The sequence below is a fragment of the Moschus berezovskii genome, chromosome X (genome assembly GCF_049115385.1).
Source record: "Moschus berezovskii isolate FMDL1 chromosome X, NW_MosBer_1.0, whole genome shotgun sequence".
Lineage (NCBI taxonomy): Eukaryota > Metazoa > Chordata > Mammalia > Artiodactyla > Moschidae > Moschus > Moschus berezovskii.
This window is the reverse complement of record NC_142488.1, coordinates 75214742-75231048: the sequence shown is the minus strand read 5'-3', so window position 1 is coordinate 75231048 and position 16307 is coordinate 75214742. Positions and strand designations below refer to the sequence as shown.

At 35.2% G+C, this 16307-nt stretch overlaps 1 protein-coding gene across 1 annotated transcript in view; it reads right to left on the bottom strand.

Annotated features, from left to right (window-relative positions):
* DACH2 (dachshund family transcription factor 2) overlaps positions 1-16307 on the bottom strand; it is an 858509-nt gene that overhangs the window by 654196 nt on the left and 188006 nt on the right. The window contains exon 2 of the mRNA XM_055393325.2: positions 5244-5282. Coding sequence (XP_055249300.2) covers positions 5244-5282 — 39 coding nt within the window. The remainder of the gene's footprint in view (positions 1-5243; positions 5283-16307) is intronic.

Sequence of the window (16307 nt, the reverse complement as noted above, 5' to 3'; positions counted from 1 at the left end):
AGAATGGTTCCAAATAGGAAAAGGAGTACGTCAAGGCTGTATATTGTCACCTTGCTTATTTAACTTATATGCAGAGTATATCATGAGGAACACTGGGCTGGAAGAAGCACAAGCTGGAATCAAGATTGCCGGGAGAAATATCAATAACCTCAGATATGCAGATGACACCACCCTTATGGCAGAAAGTGAAGAGGAACTCAAAAGCCTCTTGATGAAAGTGAAAGAGGAGAGTGAAAAGGTTGGCTTGAAGCTCAACATTCAGAAAACAAAGATCATGGCATCTGGTCCCATCACTTCATGGGAAATAGATGGAAAAACAGTGGAAACAGTGTCAGACTTTATTTTTTGGGCTCCAAAATCACTGCAGTTGCTGATTGAAGCCTTGAAATTAAAAGACGCTTACTGCTTGGAAGGAAAGTTATGACCAACCTTGATAGTATAGTAAAAAGCAGAGACATTACTTTGCCAACAAAGGTCCGTCTAGTCAAGGCTATGGTTTTTCCCGTGGTCATGTATGGATGTGAGATTTGGGTTGTGAAGAAAGCTGATTGCCAAAGAATTGATGCTTTTGAACTGTGCTGTTGGAGAAGACTCTTGAGAGTCCCTTGGACTGCAAGAAGATCCAACCAGTCCATTCTAAAGGAGATCAATCCTGGGTGTTCATTGGAAGGACTGATGTTAAAGCTGAAACTGCAATACTTTGGCCACCTCATGCGACGAGTTGACTCACTGGAAAAGACTCTGATGCTGGGAGGGATTGGGGGCGGGAGGAGAAGGGGACGACGGAGAATGAGATGGCTGGATGGCATCACCGACTCTGTGGACATGAGTTTGCGTGAAGTCCGGGAGTTGGTGATGGACAGGGAGGCCTGGCGTGCTGTGATTCATGGGGTCGTGGAGAGTCGGACACGACTGAGTGACTGAACTGAACTGAACTGAACTGCGGTGCTGGAAAAGACTCTTGAATGTCCCCTGGACAGCAAGAAGATCAAACTAGTCAATCCTAAAGGAAACCAATCCTGAATATTCATTGGAAGGACTGATGCTGAAGCTGAAGCTACTTTGGCCATATGATGCGAAGAGCTGAGTCATTAGAAAAGACCCTGATGCTAGGAAAGTTTGAAGGTAGGAGGAGAAGGGGATGATAGAGGACAAGATGGTTGAATGGAATCACTGACTCAATGGACACATTTGAGCAAACTCCAGAAGATAGTGAAGGACAGGGAAGCCTGGAGTGCTGCAGTCCATGGGGTCACAAAGAGTGAGACATGATTGAGCAACTGAACAAAATATACTTATATACAAATACACATATATAATGAAATTAGGTGTTTTGCTAATTAGTCTGATTCTAGTTGTTAGGTTATAAAATATATTGATCCAACGTATATGAACTTTGAAATCAGACAGTCTTGATTCAAATGCTAGCTCAGTATTTGTAGGCTGTGTGGCCTTAGATAAATCATTAACTTTCATTGTACCTCAATGTCATCATCTGCAAAACAAGGATCACAATAATAGCCCTTGCTTTATTGGACTGTCATAATGATTAAATTAACTAATACATGAAAAATCACCAGGGATATCATGTTTGGAAACTGTTAGATATGATAATGTTCTGACAAAAAAAAAACTAGTTCATCAAAATTTACACTGAATAACCTTATTTATATGTCTACATTGGTCAAAAGCATCAAAAAGTCACTTATTTCTTAGATTCTCTACCTTTGAGGACTAAACCAATTAACTAAGAATCTCCACTTAAAGTTTTCAGGGAGTGGTTTTAATTAATTACTATATTGAAACATAGTTCATCCATATCACACAATACATTACTTGTGATCAAAGCTATCTGCTGATCTAGAAAGGGAAGCACTGTCCACCCAAATTTTATTTTAAGTAAATAAACATCAGCTATTGTACACGGTGTCATATGTGTTGATCAGTTGTCCAACAGTTTCTCATTTTTCATATGTGTCTAATAAATCTACTCGGTGCTCGGGGCTGGTGTACTGGGATGAACCAGAGGGATGTGATGGGGAGGGAGGTGGGAGGAGGGTTCAAGATGGGGAACACATGTACACCCGGGGCAGATTCATGTCAATGTATGGCAAAACCAATACAATAATGTAAAGTAATTAGCCTCCAATTAAAATAAATAAATTTAAATAAATAAAAATAAAAAAAATAAATCTGCAAGTAGAATAATATGTCAACAAGTGAAAGGTGGGGATTTTTTAGTTAAAATTTGACATTTGACATTCTTTTCTTTCTTTTTCACTTTTCTCTTTTTTAAAATTCCTCTAAGTTTCTCATCAAAAATGACAATGTTAATTTATCATCCTGACTAAGGATTTATGCTATAAATCATAGGGGTTGTTAAAGCAAGTTTAGCAGTGGGTATTTTTCTTTTTTTCTTGTTTTCTTTTTTCCCAGAGAGATTGGGATTTAATTGTTTCCTTTTTAGACAAATATTCTTTTGGATTACCAGGGATGAAGGGGTATACAGATGTGAAAAGCAATGTAGCACAGTGGGATTATGTGCTAAGGTCCAGGGCAGGACAGAAAAACAAGCAAAGTCCAGATCAATCCAAGCTTCTTCTTAGTAAAATCTCAAATGACCAGCTTTTGTTTTATCTTTGCCAATGCCTATCAAAAGTTCAAATGAAGTTTTGTTGTGTTAACTATTTACATTTCTTTTATTTCTTATTTTAACCATTTGTAAAAACAAAGCAATTTCACTAGATAAAATTGGGAATTTGTTTAAAGGCAAGCCAATTTAAAATAAAACAACACATGCTAATATACATGGCTTTCTTCCTATTAAAGCACCATAAATAGGGCTTTATATAATAGCCTTAATTATATGACAGAACCTATACCTAAACATTCTCTTTTGGACATAGAAGAAATGATCTTTCATACAGCATTGCACTGATAAACATGAAAACAAAATATTAATGATTTTATCTTAGTTTTCAAACCACATTGAGGTAAAACTATCTTGTTTATTTCTATATAGTAAGAAAAATATCACAAAGTGCATAACCACAATTTTTAATATCAGGAGAAATATTCACAGCACTCCACTTATTATTTATTTATATGAATTATTCATCATCAAGACCTTTGGGTGCATTTATAACATACTGTGATTTTTTTTTTTAATCACAGAGGACTTAACAATTTAAAGGTTGCAAACTAAGTCCATAGGCTAAATTCAGACCATAGATGGGTTTTGCTTTGCCTGCATAGTGTTGCTTTTTTTTTTTTTTTTTTGACTTTGTTACCAACATTTAAGAATTGGAGAATTTCACATAAAATTCTGGATTCCCAGCTTCTCTTAAACAGTCAGATATTAACAAAGCTGAGCCTGAATTCCCATTCTGGTAGCAATCAGCTGAGTTGAGTAATAGCTGCCAGCTTTGGAGAAGGAAATGGCAACCCACTCCAGTATACTTGCCTGGAGAATCCCATGGACAGAGGAGCCTAGTGCAGGTTACAAGAATCAGACATGACCAAGCAACTAAACCTACCTTGGAAAGAATATATGTTTTCCTGGTCACCATAGGCCCCACCATTCCCTATTGCTTATGGCCTTTCATTTATGCTACAATCCTTGCTTCAGTAGGTAGTAGAATTTGTGAGTCTCCTGTTTCTCTGTAGTTTGTGTGTCAGTACATATACTCTCAAAAACATTTCACAGTTTTTCTCAGATTACAGCAAATGTAAAAACTGCATATATAATGTGTGTTCTGATTAATATACCTGCATATGTAATGTGTGTTCTGATTAATCTAGAAGTAAATCTATACAATTATAAACTGTTTTGTTTAATTTAGAGACAAAAGTTGACATTAATTTGCATGTCATTTTACTTTTAAAAAGTCAATATCAATGCCTGAATTCAATTGCATTTATATAAAATAAAAAACACTTATTTTCAATATCCCAAACCTAACCTCAAAACTTAATCCATTTAAACTTTTTCAGTTAAAATCATCCATTATTAAAATCTAGTGAGTTCTAGTTGTCCTAACATTGAAGTTACAGTTTAAAAATAAGTTTATCACTTAAGGAGGCACATCCACTGCTTCAGGTCACTTGGGTATTCTTTAGTGTGCATGATATTTAAGAGTAACATTCAGTACAGAAAATACCCCAGATATTTGAAACACCACCCTGATGATTTTCATTTTCCATGTTGAAAACCCAGGATAAATCACATGGCATGGCCCCCATCTTTCCAACAACCCTATGACATTTTCCTTGTAGAAAAAAATACAGATAAAACATGCATCATGAGCAGCCCTGAAGGAAGGGGGCAAAAGTCACCAAAGGGTGACTTAATCTGAAGAGGGGGTGCTACTGGCAGGCAATATCAAAATGTACTTTAGAATCACGTGTTGCCCTCCTTGTCCCTTAAATCTCTGTTAACTGCCCATTCTTTATTCCCATTACAACCTAAAAAAGTATGAAGCCTGGAGCAATATGGTTGCAATTTAGCTGAAATTGTCATATACATAAAGTATAAATCTTAAGAGTTTCTAATACTTTAAAAATAGAGTAAAAATAATTTCAAATATTTTAGAACTAGTGTCATGCCTACAGCATATATATCTGTGCCTAATGCTTAGAAAGATTCCAGGAGATTAGAATGCCTGGGTTTTTTTGTTGTTGTTTTGTTTTTTGCACTATTGCTATAGCACACTTAATAGCCTGTGCTGCCCTGCAAAAGTGAATGTACCTTCCTAAGCATTTCAGAGCCACAGGGCAGGTGAATTACTTTCCCATTATTTTACATAGGTGACATTATTTTTATGTCAGTGACTTTACTCAACCCCCGTCAACTTTGTAGCCTTTCTCTAGCTTCTGCTTTAGTTCCCAGGAAAGGAGCTGTTTTCTATAGTGGAAGTCATCTCCCACCTGTGTGATCCTGGGATCCACTCTCAGTTAACACAGTATATATGAATGATCATTAACCAGCAATAGTGAAATGGTGAAGACCCCAATTAACTAAAACCCTCAAACAGATAGACAGGTTCTAATCAGGTATTTGGATTTTATTATGAATTAAGGATTAAGCAAGATTCACTATTTGCTGCAGAAAATTTTAAGCAGTTCTACTTTCCTACCTTAGTAAGTATAGCAAAGGAAACAAAATTATCGAAGTTGGGCTGAATCTGTACAGGCTCCAGGACATTCCCAGGAAGTTGATTTTTAAAAAATAAATACATAAATACCTGTTAACAGCTTGTTTTCTTGTCATTTGCCTCTTCCTTCTAAAAGGAGAGTGTAGCAAAAAATAAATAAATAAAACTGGTTAATTGAGAGCTCTGGTTAGTTAGTTTCCAATTAATCAAGGCTTTATTATATTTTACAAAAAATCTTCTTAAATTCTGAAGAAATTTTAGATAGGTTACACATAATGAAACACCAGCAGGAAAAACACAAAGAAAGTAGGAAAGCCTGAAATGCTATCAGATAGTGTTTTAAATATACGAATAATGTTATTACATTTCTGGTCTAATCCCTTCTGAGTAAAGAACAATGTGAAATGTCATGTGGTTTAGGGCTTTTCTATGTATGAAGGCAAGGAAATATCATTATAGATTTATGTTGAAGAAAATGGCCTAGGGTCATAACAATTTCAAAAAAGGATTCAGAAATATTGTGTCTTTTCCCTTTCTCTCAAGAGTCTTACTTCCCATCCCATTGGGTACGCCAACACTTTATAGGGATGAGAATCCTTTCTAATTTTTTTTCTCATTTTTATCAGGCCAACAGGATGATAAAAGTAAGCCAGTATCAATGCTACACTTTAATTTCCTAAACATGGAGCCATTAATCACACAGCTCACTATATACTTATTTCTGAAGCAATACTGACCTATCTTACACCTTCCCCAAAAGGGTTATGCGTGAGCACACACACACACACACAGACACATATACATACACAGTCATACACACATCTGCACAAAATAAGTTAAACATACAGAAGAGATTGATAAAAACCCATATAATCATCTTAGTTAACAAAACAACCATTATTTCTAATAATATAATAGCTCCAAGTGCTCCTACACCCTTCAAGAACAACGAAATTTAAAATGATAAGCTGAAGAAAACCCTGTAAGTAATGTAATTTGCCTATTTTGAGCCTTATTGCATTTCTTAGTGTACAGAAACGGGAATCTCCCTCTAATACCCACTACAAATATATATGGTCAGTTCATCACCTCTTCAAAATCTCTCCTTCTAATAGCCTTTTTATTAAGATGACTTTCATTGTTTTTGAAAGGCAACTGCTTTCCTGCTTAAAGGTCTATAGAAAGATGTTTTAAATAAACCACAGGTGCAAACATATCTAAGGTTGCTGGGGAAAGGAAGTGGCAGTGAAGGAAAGAGAGCATTTTTCACCTACTCTTGTGTCTGTCACTTAATTGCCAGAACTATTTGTTTTTGTTTTATAGTTCACTTACCCAACCTGTTTTGAAATTACATTTTCTTAAAGTACAATATACTCATACACACCAAGTCAATGATAAGGCATACTTTCTTAATCTAGTGGGCTTTATATTCGAGGATTTTTTCACTTTTACCAAAGATTCTCCTTCTTTAACTATAAAAACTTCTGAACTCAACAGAACTTTTTTGACTGTCACCATATGTACATAATTATACTGTTAAGAAAAAATAATTTAAACCTTCTATAGCTTACGTTTCATAGATTATTTTTTTTATATATTTTTTTATTGGAGGCTAATTATTTTACAATATTATGTTGGTTGGTTTTGCCATACATTGACATGAATCCACCACGGGTGTACATGAGTTCCCCCTCCTGAAACCCCTCCCACCTCCCTCCTCCCTTTATCCTCCCTCTGGGACATCTGCGCACTCATAGATTATTTAAAATAGATTTTGAAATTACCAAGTTCTGAAACATTTTTGTTAGAATTATCCAATAAATACATAAATATCCATGAGCTAACTGTCCTTTTAATAAGGATTTTAAAATTTATTAGAAAATTAGGAGTTCACCTTGACTTTTGAAAATTTCTCATTTGTCTTGCCAATTGTTTAAGAATGTATTTTACAATACTGTCTAACACTAGTTATAACACCAGGACCCTAGAGACCACGAGATAAATACATACAATTTATTTTTGACATTCAAAATAAAACGTGATTTCTACATTTCTGACAGTATCATTCAATCAAAGTATTTGACATATATTCAAATTTCCAAAATGTCAATAAAACATTTTCTGTGCTTTAATATATGTAAAATGATTGTACACCTTCAGTTCAGTTCAGTTCAGTCGCTCAGTCGTGTCCGACTCTCCACGACCCCATGAATCACAGCACGCCAGGCCTCCCTGTCCATCACCAACTCCCGGAATTCACTCAAACTCATGTCCATCGAGTCGGTGATGCCATCCAGCCATCTCATTCTCTGTCGTCCCCTTCTCCTCCCACCCCCAACCTTTCCCAGCATCAGAGTCTTTTCCAGTAAGTCAACTCGTCGCATGAGGTGGCCAAAGTATTGCAGTTTCAGCTTTAACATCAGTCCTTCCAATGAACACCCAGGATTGATCTCCTTTAGAATGGACTGGTTGGATCTCCTTGCAGTATAAGGGACTCTCAAGAGTCTTCTCCAACACCACAGTTCAAAAGCATCAATTCTTTGGCGATCAGATTTCTTCACAGTCCAACTCTCACATCCATACATGACCACTGGAAAAACCATAGCCTTGACTAGACGGACCTTTGTTGGCAAAGTAATGTCTCTGCTTTTTACTATACTATCAAGGTTGGTCATAAATTTCCTTCCAAGGAGTAAGCATCTTTTAATTTCATGGCTGCAATCAGCATCTGCAGTGATTTTGGAGCCCCAAAAAATAAAGTCTGACACTGTTTCCACTTTTTCTCCATCTATTTCCCATGAAGTGATGGTACCAGATGCCATGATCTTAGTTAGACTACTAAATTCGGCTTTAGCTGTTCCTCATGCAGACAAGATCATTTAGTCATATAATGTGTTTTCCTGGCCCAATGCAATAAACAAAATGCTGATTTGGGAAACAAATGTAATAAATATGTCCGACCGTGCCTCTACCACTAACTTTATCTGTAGGGGATAAATGACAATAAATCTGTGTTGGTAATTTTTTCAGTTTCTCTTTGGAGATGTGATTACATCATGGTAATGGGTAACTATTGCATTTCCACTGTTGGAGCCTTTAGGAAACTTTCTTCACTCTAATAACTTACTTTATTTTATATGCCAACTCTTATTCCATAGCAGCTTTTATAAACCTGTTTAATCTCTTTAGGGAGCCTAGAAATTCTTTGACAAGAATGTATGTCAAAAGAAAAAGGAGCTGAACGTATCTTTCATTTTAAAAATATAAAAATAGAGGCCTGGATATTTTAGGCCTACTTAAGTTTCCAGAGGGCATCCAAATAGCTTCTTGATCACTTAAGTCTCCAAAGGCATGATCTTCTCATTCAAGAACCCAAACAATAAAACAACTTCCTCCTTTCCTCCATAAAGTCCAGAAATTTATTTTTACTTAGAACTATTTAAGGATAACAAAAACTTTGGTCATATTAAATGTTTCTTCTGAAATGCTTTGGTGCATGAGCTTGACTCTTTAAAAAGTCAGTCAGATTTGAAGTCAGTCTAAAGGGAAGAAAAGGAAATTTTAAATATGGGATGGATTGGTAGTCAATAAATGAGCTTACAGCATTTTAAATTTTTGTAAGAAGGGGGCATCAATACATATATATTGTAAATAGTAACATATATGAATTTTAATTATTAGATAATGTATCTGAAATTATTCCTATTTTATCAAGCTTTAAATATCAAAACTTTCATAAAATTTAAACCATTTATTGTTGTGGCATATTTGTCCACAATATTTCTGTTGGAAAATTTTTTCCTTATAATCTTGCTGTCCATGATTGTAGGTTTGGCTAGAGAAAATATGAGTGACCCTTCAAATCCTGTTCTTGGTCCATTTGGGAGTTCTAGCCAGCCTTTCATAAGAGACTTTTTAAACCCTGTTTACACTAGTTATATTTCATGTCTGCTGGTTGATGATTATGTCTTTTTATAGTGTGTTCATAGTGACTCATAGAAAACACTAAGGAAATGCTCTAGAAGTCAAAGCAAACATTTATGGTAGATGTATGTTAAAGCCCCTGAGACACTGGGTGAAATCACTGCTTTATCAGCTTTTAGTTAACTTGTTTTTGATGATTTGATAACACACAGAGGCAATAGTAAAGTGGCCTACTTCTAAATAGTATGTCAATGTATGGCAAAACCAATACAATATTGTAACGTAATTAGCCTCCAATATTAATTAATTATTTTAAAAAATGGTATGCTGCCTACATAAAGAAGTAGTGGCAGTCTCCAATTCTAAATTACTGAATAAAATGGTGTTTCCTTCATAGCGTTTATAGTAATGTGTAAATATTTTATTTATTTATGTATTTTAGATCTATTTTTCTTTTGAAATAGAAATTCCATTGAAGAATGAATTTAGGTTTCTTGTTCACAAAGTAAGCATTCAGTAAAAAGTTGTCAAATGAACAGGAAATTAGTTATGTAATGGGACAATATACTCATTTAAATCCATCACTGTCGAGTCTTCAAGCTTATTTTAATAAAATATATCTTAAGAACATATTTCTTCTATGCTACATTGATTTACATCATTTACGATGGGGCTTAATTTCTATAAGGACAATCAGGGTGTTTTAGAATTAGTAAACTTTCACTGAGTAGCTAAACTTGATCAAAAATATCATAAGTTCAAATTTAATTGATGGCATAAAATATTCTGAACTTCTGACAGGTAAAAATATGGAATCATTATGAAGTTACTCAGGAGAGAAAGAATAGTTTAAAATTTATTTTAATTATACCTTTACTTTTTTAACATTTGGCTTATTTGTTTAGTGAAGCTTAAATTAAATGTGAAACACTGACAGTTCTATAGGCAGAATTCAGCTAAGCTGTTTCTAACAAAATTAGTTCATTTGCCAGTTGATCACTCTGGTAATCCTATCTGGTTTAGTCTTTCTGCAGATGAAGACAATCAAGCACGATCAGAGCAAAGAGATCTTGATCTGGATATGCTCTCAATGTAATGGTAAGAGGCAGGAGTGGGAATGAAGAAAATTATGTATCTGAAAGTCTATTAAATCCCTTACATTCCTCCCTTGATTTAATCTCTCACAAGGACCACTCTACCATCATAAAATAAGATTAAACTAAAAGCATATTATCACCAATTAAAACATAAGAGGCAGATACTTAATATTACAAATTATTACATTTTGATATAGCTCCTTCTTGAATTCAGAATCTCATTAAATAATAATCCCTTATAGTTACATAGATTTACAGTAACAAAACACTTTACTGTTACACAGTTTTACAGTTCTCATCATTAACTAATGCAGTACAACTATTCTATATGCAAAAGTGGGTTTGAAACACTGTCTCATTTGTATATATGTAGAAACTGAGACTGAAGGGTTTTTAATCTGATTCAGTGTTCTTCCACTTCCTATTGTTGACAATATTTATCTGAGTATGAATGAAATACCCCCTTTTCCTTGATATTTCTTCCTTGATCATTTTATCACTTTCATGATATGTAAAGAACCAACTTCTTTAAGAGTTAAGGGAAGTTCTTCAAATATAGTTATAATTGATATCTAACAGTTTGTGTACTGATCCCACAGAGGCCACTTTTATCTCCTTTGATAGTACCTTCTTAGCTCAACATATAACTACAAATACTTACAGATCATCAACTATGTACAAAAGGCTCTTTGCTATGGGGCTATGGAGAGTACAAAAATCTTCAAGCATGGTCCCTGTAATCAAGTATATTATAATCTGAAATGAGATATATATATATGTATATAGTCACAAATTATCGCACCGAAAGTCTGTGAATCGTAAACTCCACATGATTTCCTGGCATAGAATAGGAACCCAAAAATATCTGATGAATTAAAGTCAAATGCTAATAGCTTAAGAATTTAATAGCTATATGAATTTAGATGAAGGCATCACCTATATCTAGAGTTATAGCTATAGAATTTAACAGTTATAACAAACTAATTTTAGCTATACGAATTTAGATGAAGGCATCACTTATAGCTAGAGTGGTAAGTGAAGTCATAATGAAAGAGACGATCTTTGATTTCAGCCTTGAAGAATAGATAGATTTTGGAAAACAAAGAAAGAGAATAACATGCTTTAGGAAGCTGAAACTGACAAGATGGGCAGAATGAATTGCTACGATTGTTTGGAGGTGAGATCATGAAGGAGGTAACTGCAATGTCCTCTGCATGAGATTACCAGATAGAGATGAGAATCAAAATGAATGGATAATGAGAATCAAATGAATAGAAAGTCTAAAGCTAGCATTAATGTGACTTAAAGCTTAAATTAACATGGACACAAAGTACAGAATGGAGCAAAGGAGAAATCGTAGCTTATGACTTTGTTTCTGTGAAATTTGATTTTCCAAATTTCATGAAACCTAGCTATAAATGAATTTTTAAACAACAACCTATTCTGTAAGCAATAGTATTAACAGAAAGAACATTGAACAAGACATAAGGAGACTTCGGTACTAGTATCAACTATGCAACTGTATGATGCTGTATGTTTAACTGATGATGCTGTTAAAGTGCTCCACTCAATATGCCAGCAAATTTGGAAAACTCAGCAGTGGCCAAAGGACTGGAAAAGGTCAGTTTTCATTCCAATTCCAAAGAAGGGAAATGCCAAAGAATGTTCAAACTACTTTACAGTTGTACTCGTGTCACATGCTAGCAAAGTATTGCTCAAAATTCTCCAAGCCAAGCTTCAACAGTACATGAACTGAGAATTTCCAGCTGTTCAAGCTGGATTTAGAAAAGGAAGAGGAACCAGAGATCAGATTGCCAAATTTGTTGGATCATAGAAAAAGCAACAGAGTTCCAGAAAACCATCTACTTCTGCTTTATTGACTATGCCAAAGCCTTTGACTGTGTGGATCACAATAAACTGTGGAAAACTCTGAAAGAGATGGGAATAACAGACCACCTTACCTGCCACCTGAGAAACCTATTTGCATGTCAAGAAGCAACACTTAGAACCAAATATGGAACAACAGACTGGTTCCAAGTTGGGAAAGGAGTATGTCAAGGCTGCGTATTTTCACCCTGCTTATTTAACTTACACGCAAAGTACATCATGCGAAATGCCGGGCTGGATGAAGCACAAGCTGGAATCAAGACTGTCAAAAGAAGTATCAGTAACCTCAGATATACAGGTGACACCACCCTTACGGCAGAAAGTGAAGAACTAAACAACCCCCTGATGAAAGTGAAAGTGGAGAGTAAAAAAGTTGGCTTAAAACTCAATGTTCAGAAAACGAAGATGATGGCATCCAATCCCATCATTTTAAGGCAAATGGGAAAACAACAGTAACAGTGACAGACTTTATTTTCTTGGCTCCAAAATCACTGCAGATGGTGACTGCAGCCATGAAATGAAAAGACGCTTGCTCTTTGGTGTAAAAGCTATGGCAAACCTAGACAGTGTATTAAAAAGCAGAGACATTACCTTGCCAACAATACCCATCTAGTCAAAGCCAGGGTTTTCCAGTAATCATGTGTGGATGTGAGAGTTGGACCATAAAGAAAGCTGAGCACTGAAGAATTGATGCTTTTGAACTGTGGTGTTGGAGAAGACTCTTGAGAGTCTCTTGGACAGCAAGGAGATCCAACCAGTCCATCCTGCAGGAAATCTATCCTGAATGTTCATTGGAAGAACTGATGCCAAGTATGAAACTCTAATACTTTGGCCACCTGATGCGAAGAACTGACTCATTGGAAAAGACCCTGATGCTAGGAAAGACTGAAGGCAGGAGAAGGAGACGGTAGAGGATGAGATGGTTGGATGGCATCACCAAGTCGATGGAGCAAGCTCCAGGAGTTGGTGATGGACAGGGAAATCTGGCATGCTGCAGCATATGGTGTCACGAAGAATTGGACACAACTGAGCAACTGAACTGACTGATACAACTGTATGTGTGACCATGATCAAATGATTTGCCCTTTCTAGATCCCAATATCCTTATTGGTAAAACTGGGGTTGGATAAATTGACCTTGCCGGCCCATCAAGCTCAAATAACTTTGTGGTCCTCTGATTTTTGAGTTGCCAACTACCTGCCTAAAATACAGATAGATAAATTAAACTTTATATGAGAAATTCGTAGCTATTGCAACATAGTTGCCACTCCGGAGACATATTTCTTTCTTAATTCATAAAAAGTTATTGTGATGCCTGTCAGCAGTGTTCAGCTAAGGGACATATCCTTTCTATGCTCCAGAAAAGTACTTAAGGAAAATTCTTCAGACATTTTACCTCACAAAGTAAATCAGTAGAGCGTTGTTTTGTTTGATGCTACAGAAAAATTGACTTGAAATCCTGAGGAGTACAGATAGTTTGTTTCAGCAAATTTCACTTCTACTGAATTTATATATCTCTTTTACAATTATCTACATTGTAATAAAAACAGAATTGGTACTCTCTTGGTGGTCCACTGGCTAAAATTCCATGCTACCAATGCAGGGAGCCCAGGTTCTATCCCTGGTCAGGGAATTAGATCCCACATGCTACAACTAAGACCCAGTGGAGCCAAAAACAAACAAACAAACAAAAAACAGAATTGGCATTATATGTATGTTGAAGTGACTTTATTTTCAATTAAATCTTCTTCAACTGTTCTCTTTAAAGATTATAGAAATTCATAATTCTATTCTGTTCTCGGTTCTATTCTGTTTTCACAGCTAATATCTGGCAGTCCTAAAGTCAATCTAATTCCGTTTTTCCAATACTACATCTTTTTTAAAAATATGGTAACTAGAACTAACCGTAACACTCAAAGTGAGGTTATAGGAATGTTGTAATCTCATTATCTATCCCACAGAATTTTAGATATTTCTTTTAACCCTGAAAAAGTGAAAGTGAAAAGTGAAAGTGTTAGTTGTTCAGCTGTGTCCAACTTTTTGTGACCCTATGGACTGTAGCTTGTCCGGCTCCTGTGTCCATGGAATTTGCCAGGCAAGAAGACTGGAATGGGTAGCCATTCCCTTCTTCAAGGGGTCTTCCTGACCCACAGACTGAACCTGGGTCTCCAGTATTGTAGGCAGATTTTTTTTTACCATCTGAACAACCAGGGATAACCCTGAATGTCGGTAAAAACAAGCTGTCATTCATCATGAACACCACAATATTTTTTTTTTCATTTCTTCTTTAGACAGTTAGTTTTATCTGGAACATCTTGATTGGAAAATTTCCAGAAATAAAGAAAATGAATGACATAGTTTGCCTAACAGTTACACAGAGAAAAACAAACCACTCCCACCAACTGCTGTCTACCATCCCACTTCCTCCCCCTTAGATAAAAGTGAAAAGACCTAACAGTATGTACATTTTCATCTATTTACTGATATGTTTAACACTATCTAACACCATGTGTATCTGCTGACTTTATTATATAAAAAGCAAACAACTAAAAACAAGAACCATAACTAATGTATATTTCCTTATTCTGTATAACAAAAGACCATATAAACAAAGCCTCTAAAACAAAGTGGTGAAATGAACACTTAAAAGGGCTGTGAAGCTTTCTGGTCCTTATCTCAGCTGTGAATAAGTTCCTCTATTCCTTTCTAATAGCAAGATGGAGTCAAACAATATGCTGGTCTTACCATTAACCTTGGTTGCTTCAATATTTTTTTTTTGCATTTTTTAAACACATAAACTAATAATGACTCCTTCCTTTCTACTCACATAGCACTTTGTGATTGCCTTTGCTAAAACATTCAGTCATATGTGCATTTCTCTCACTAGACTGTGATTCTTTGAAAGCAGCAAAACCTAGCTACTTAACATCACTTTGATAAGAAAACCAGCTGTAACTTTATAAAATATGATTAAAGTCTTCAGTAGACACATGTTTGATAAAAAGTATTTGACGGACATAGTATTTATTTCAAATGTAACTGTCAAGATCAAGTTCATTTTCCCAGGTCTTACATAAAATCTTTGATGCAATATTTTTTTTAATGTAAATTTAAAACTATTCTTTATTTTTTATTATGCTCATTATTCCCCAGATTTTAATCTATACTACTAAAATCTTTATGAATACAGTTCAACTTTTTTTTTAATTTATAAAATTTAATAAATGGTACAAAGCACAATGCCATAAACATTAACAGTTAAAATATCACCAAATGAAAAAAAAAATACTATAGACAGTTTCAAAAAGCTACATTAAGTTATTTTACAACTGCCTCAAGCTGCAAAAAGAAAAAAAAAACAAACCAATGCCTTATCTAAGTTATCCCTCTCCCTCTATCAAAATAATGCCATTCATATTATAAACCATGAACTCTCCATCAAAAGACGGGAACTGCTTTTGTTAATTCATATATATATATATATATATATATATATATATATATATATATATCTGTATCACTTTGCTATACACCTGAAACAAACACAACACTATAAATAAAATATAGTACAATATAAAATAAAAATAAGTGACACATCTTTGGGGCTTTACATTGAGTTAGAGTTCCTATCAGAGGGATAACAGCATCACAGCCGCACTGAATCCTCATAAAGGAGGCACACGAATGACTGGGTTACAAGAGTTACAGATATGAGAGCGGCTCATTTCCCAGAAACTACAGCTCACAGAAAACCAACAAAGGCACGAGATACAGACCATTCACTTATGAATGTGTAAAACTCAAAAAAGTCCACATCACTCCTACAACATGTCAGAAGTGCCTCAGAATTCACACAATACCAACTTTCTCATGGTTCTGGTTAAATTACATATACCAGTTTATAACAAATGGCAAAATCTGTAACTCTGTTAAAAGTTTTTAAAAAGTACTTAAGAATAATTTCTTGTATTTCTATGCCATCTTTCTAGTTCTGGTTTCTCATTTCTTAATTAGTAAATTCAGGGTGCAGGTTCCATCCCAGGCTAATTTATGCACTTCTGGAAGAAACGGCCTCTTAAATCCACAGGGTGTTGAGGTGGAGAGCCCCCAACCACATCAGATTCGTTTCACATATGATAATATACATGTTTCAATCCATTCTCCCAAATTATCCTACCCTCGCCATCTCCCACAGAGTCCAAAAGACTGCTCCACACATCCAAGTCTCTGCTGTTGTCTCGTATAC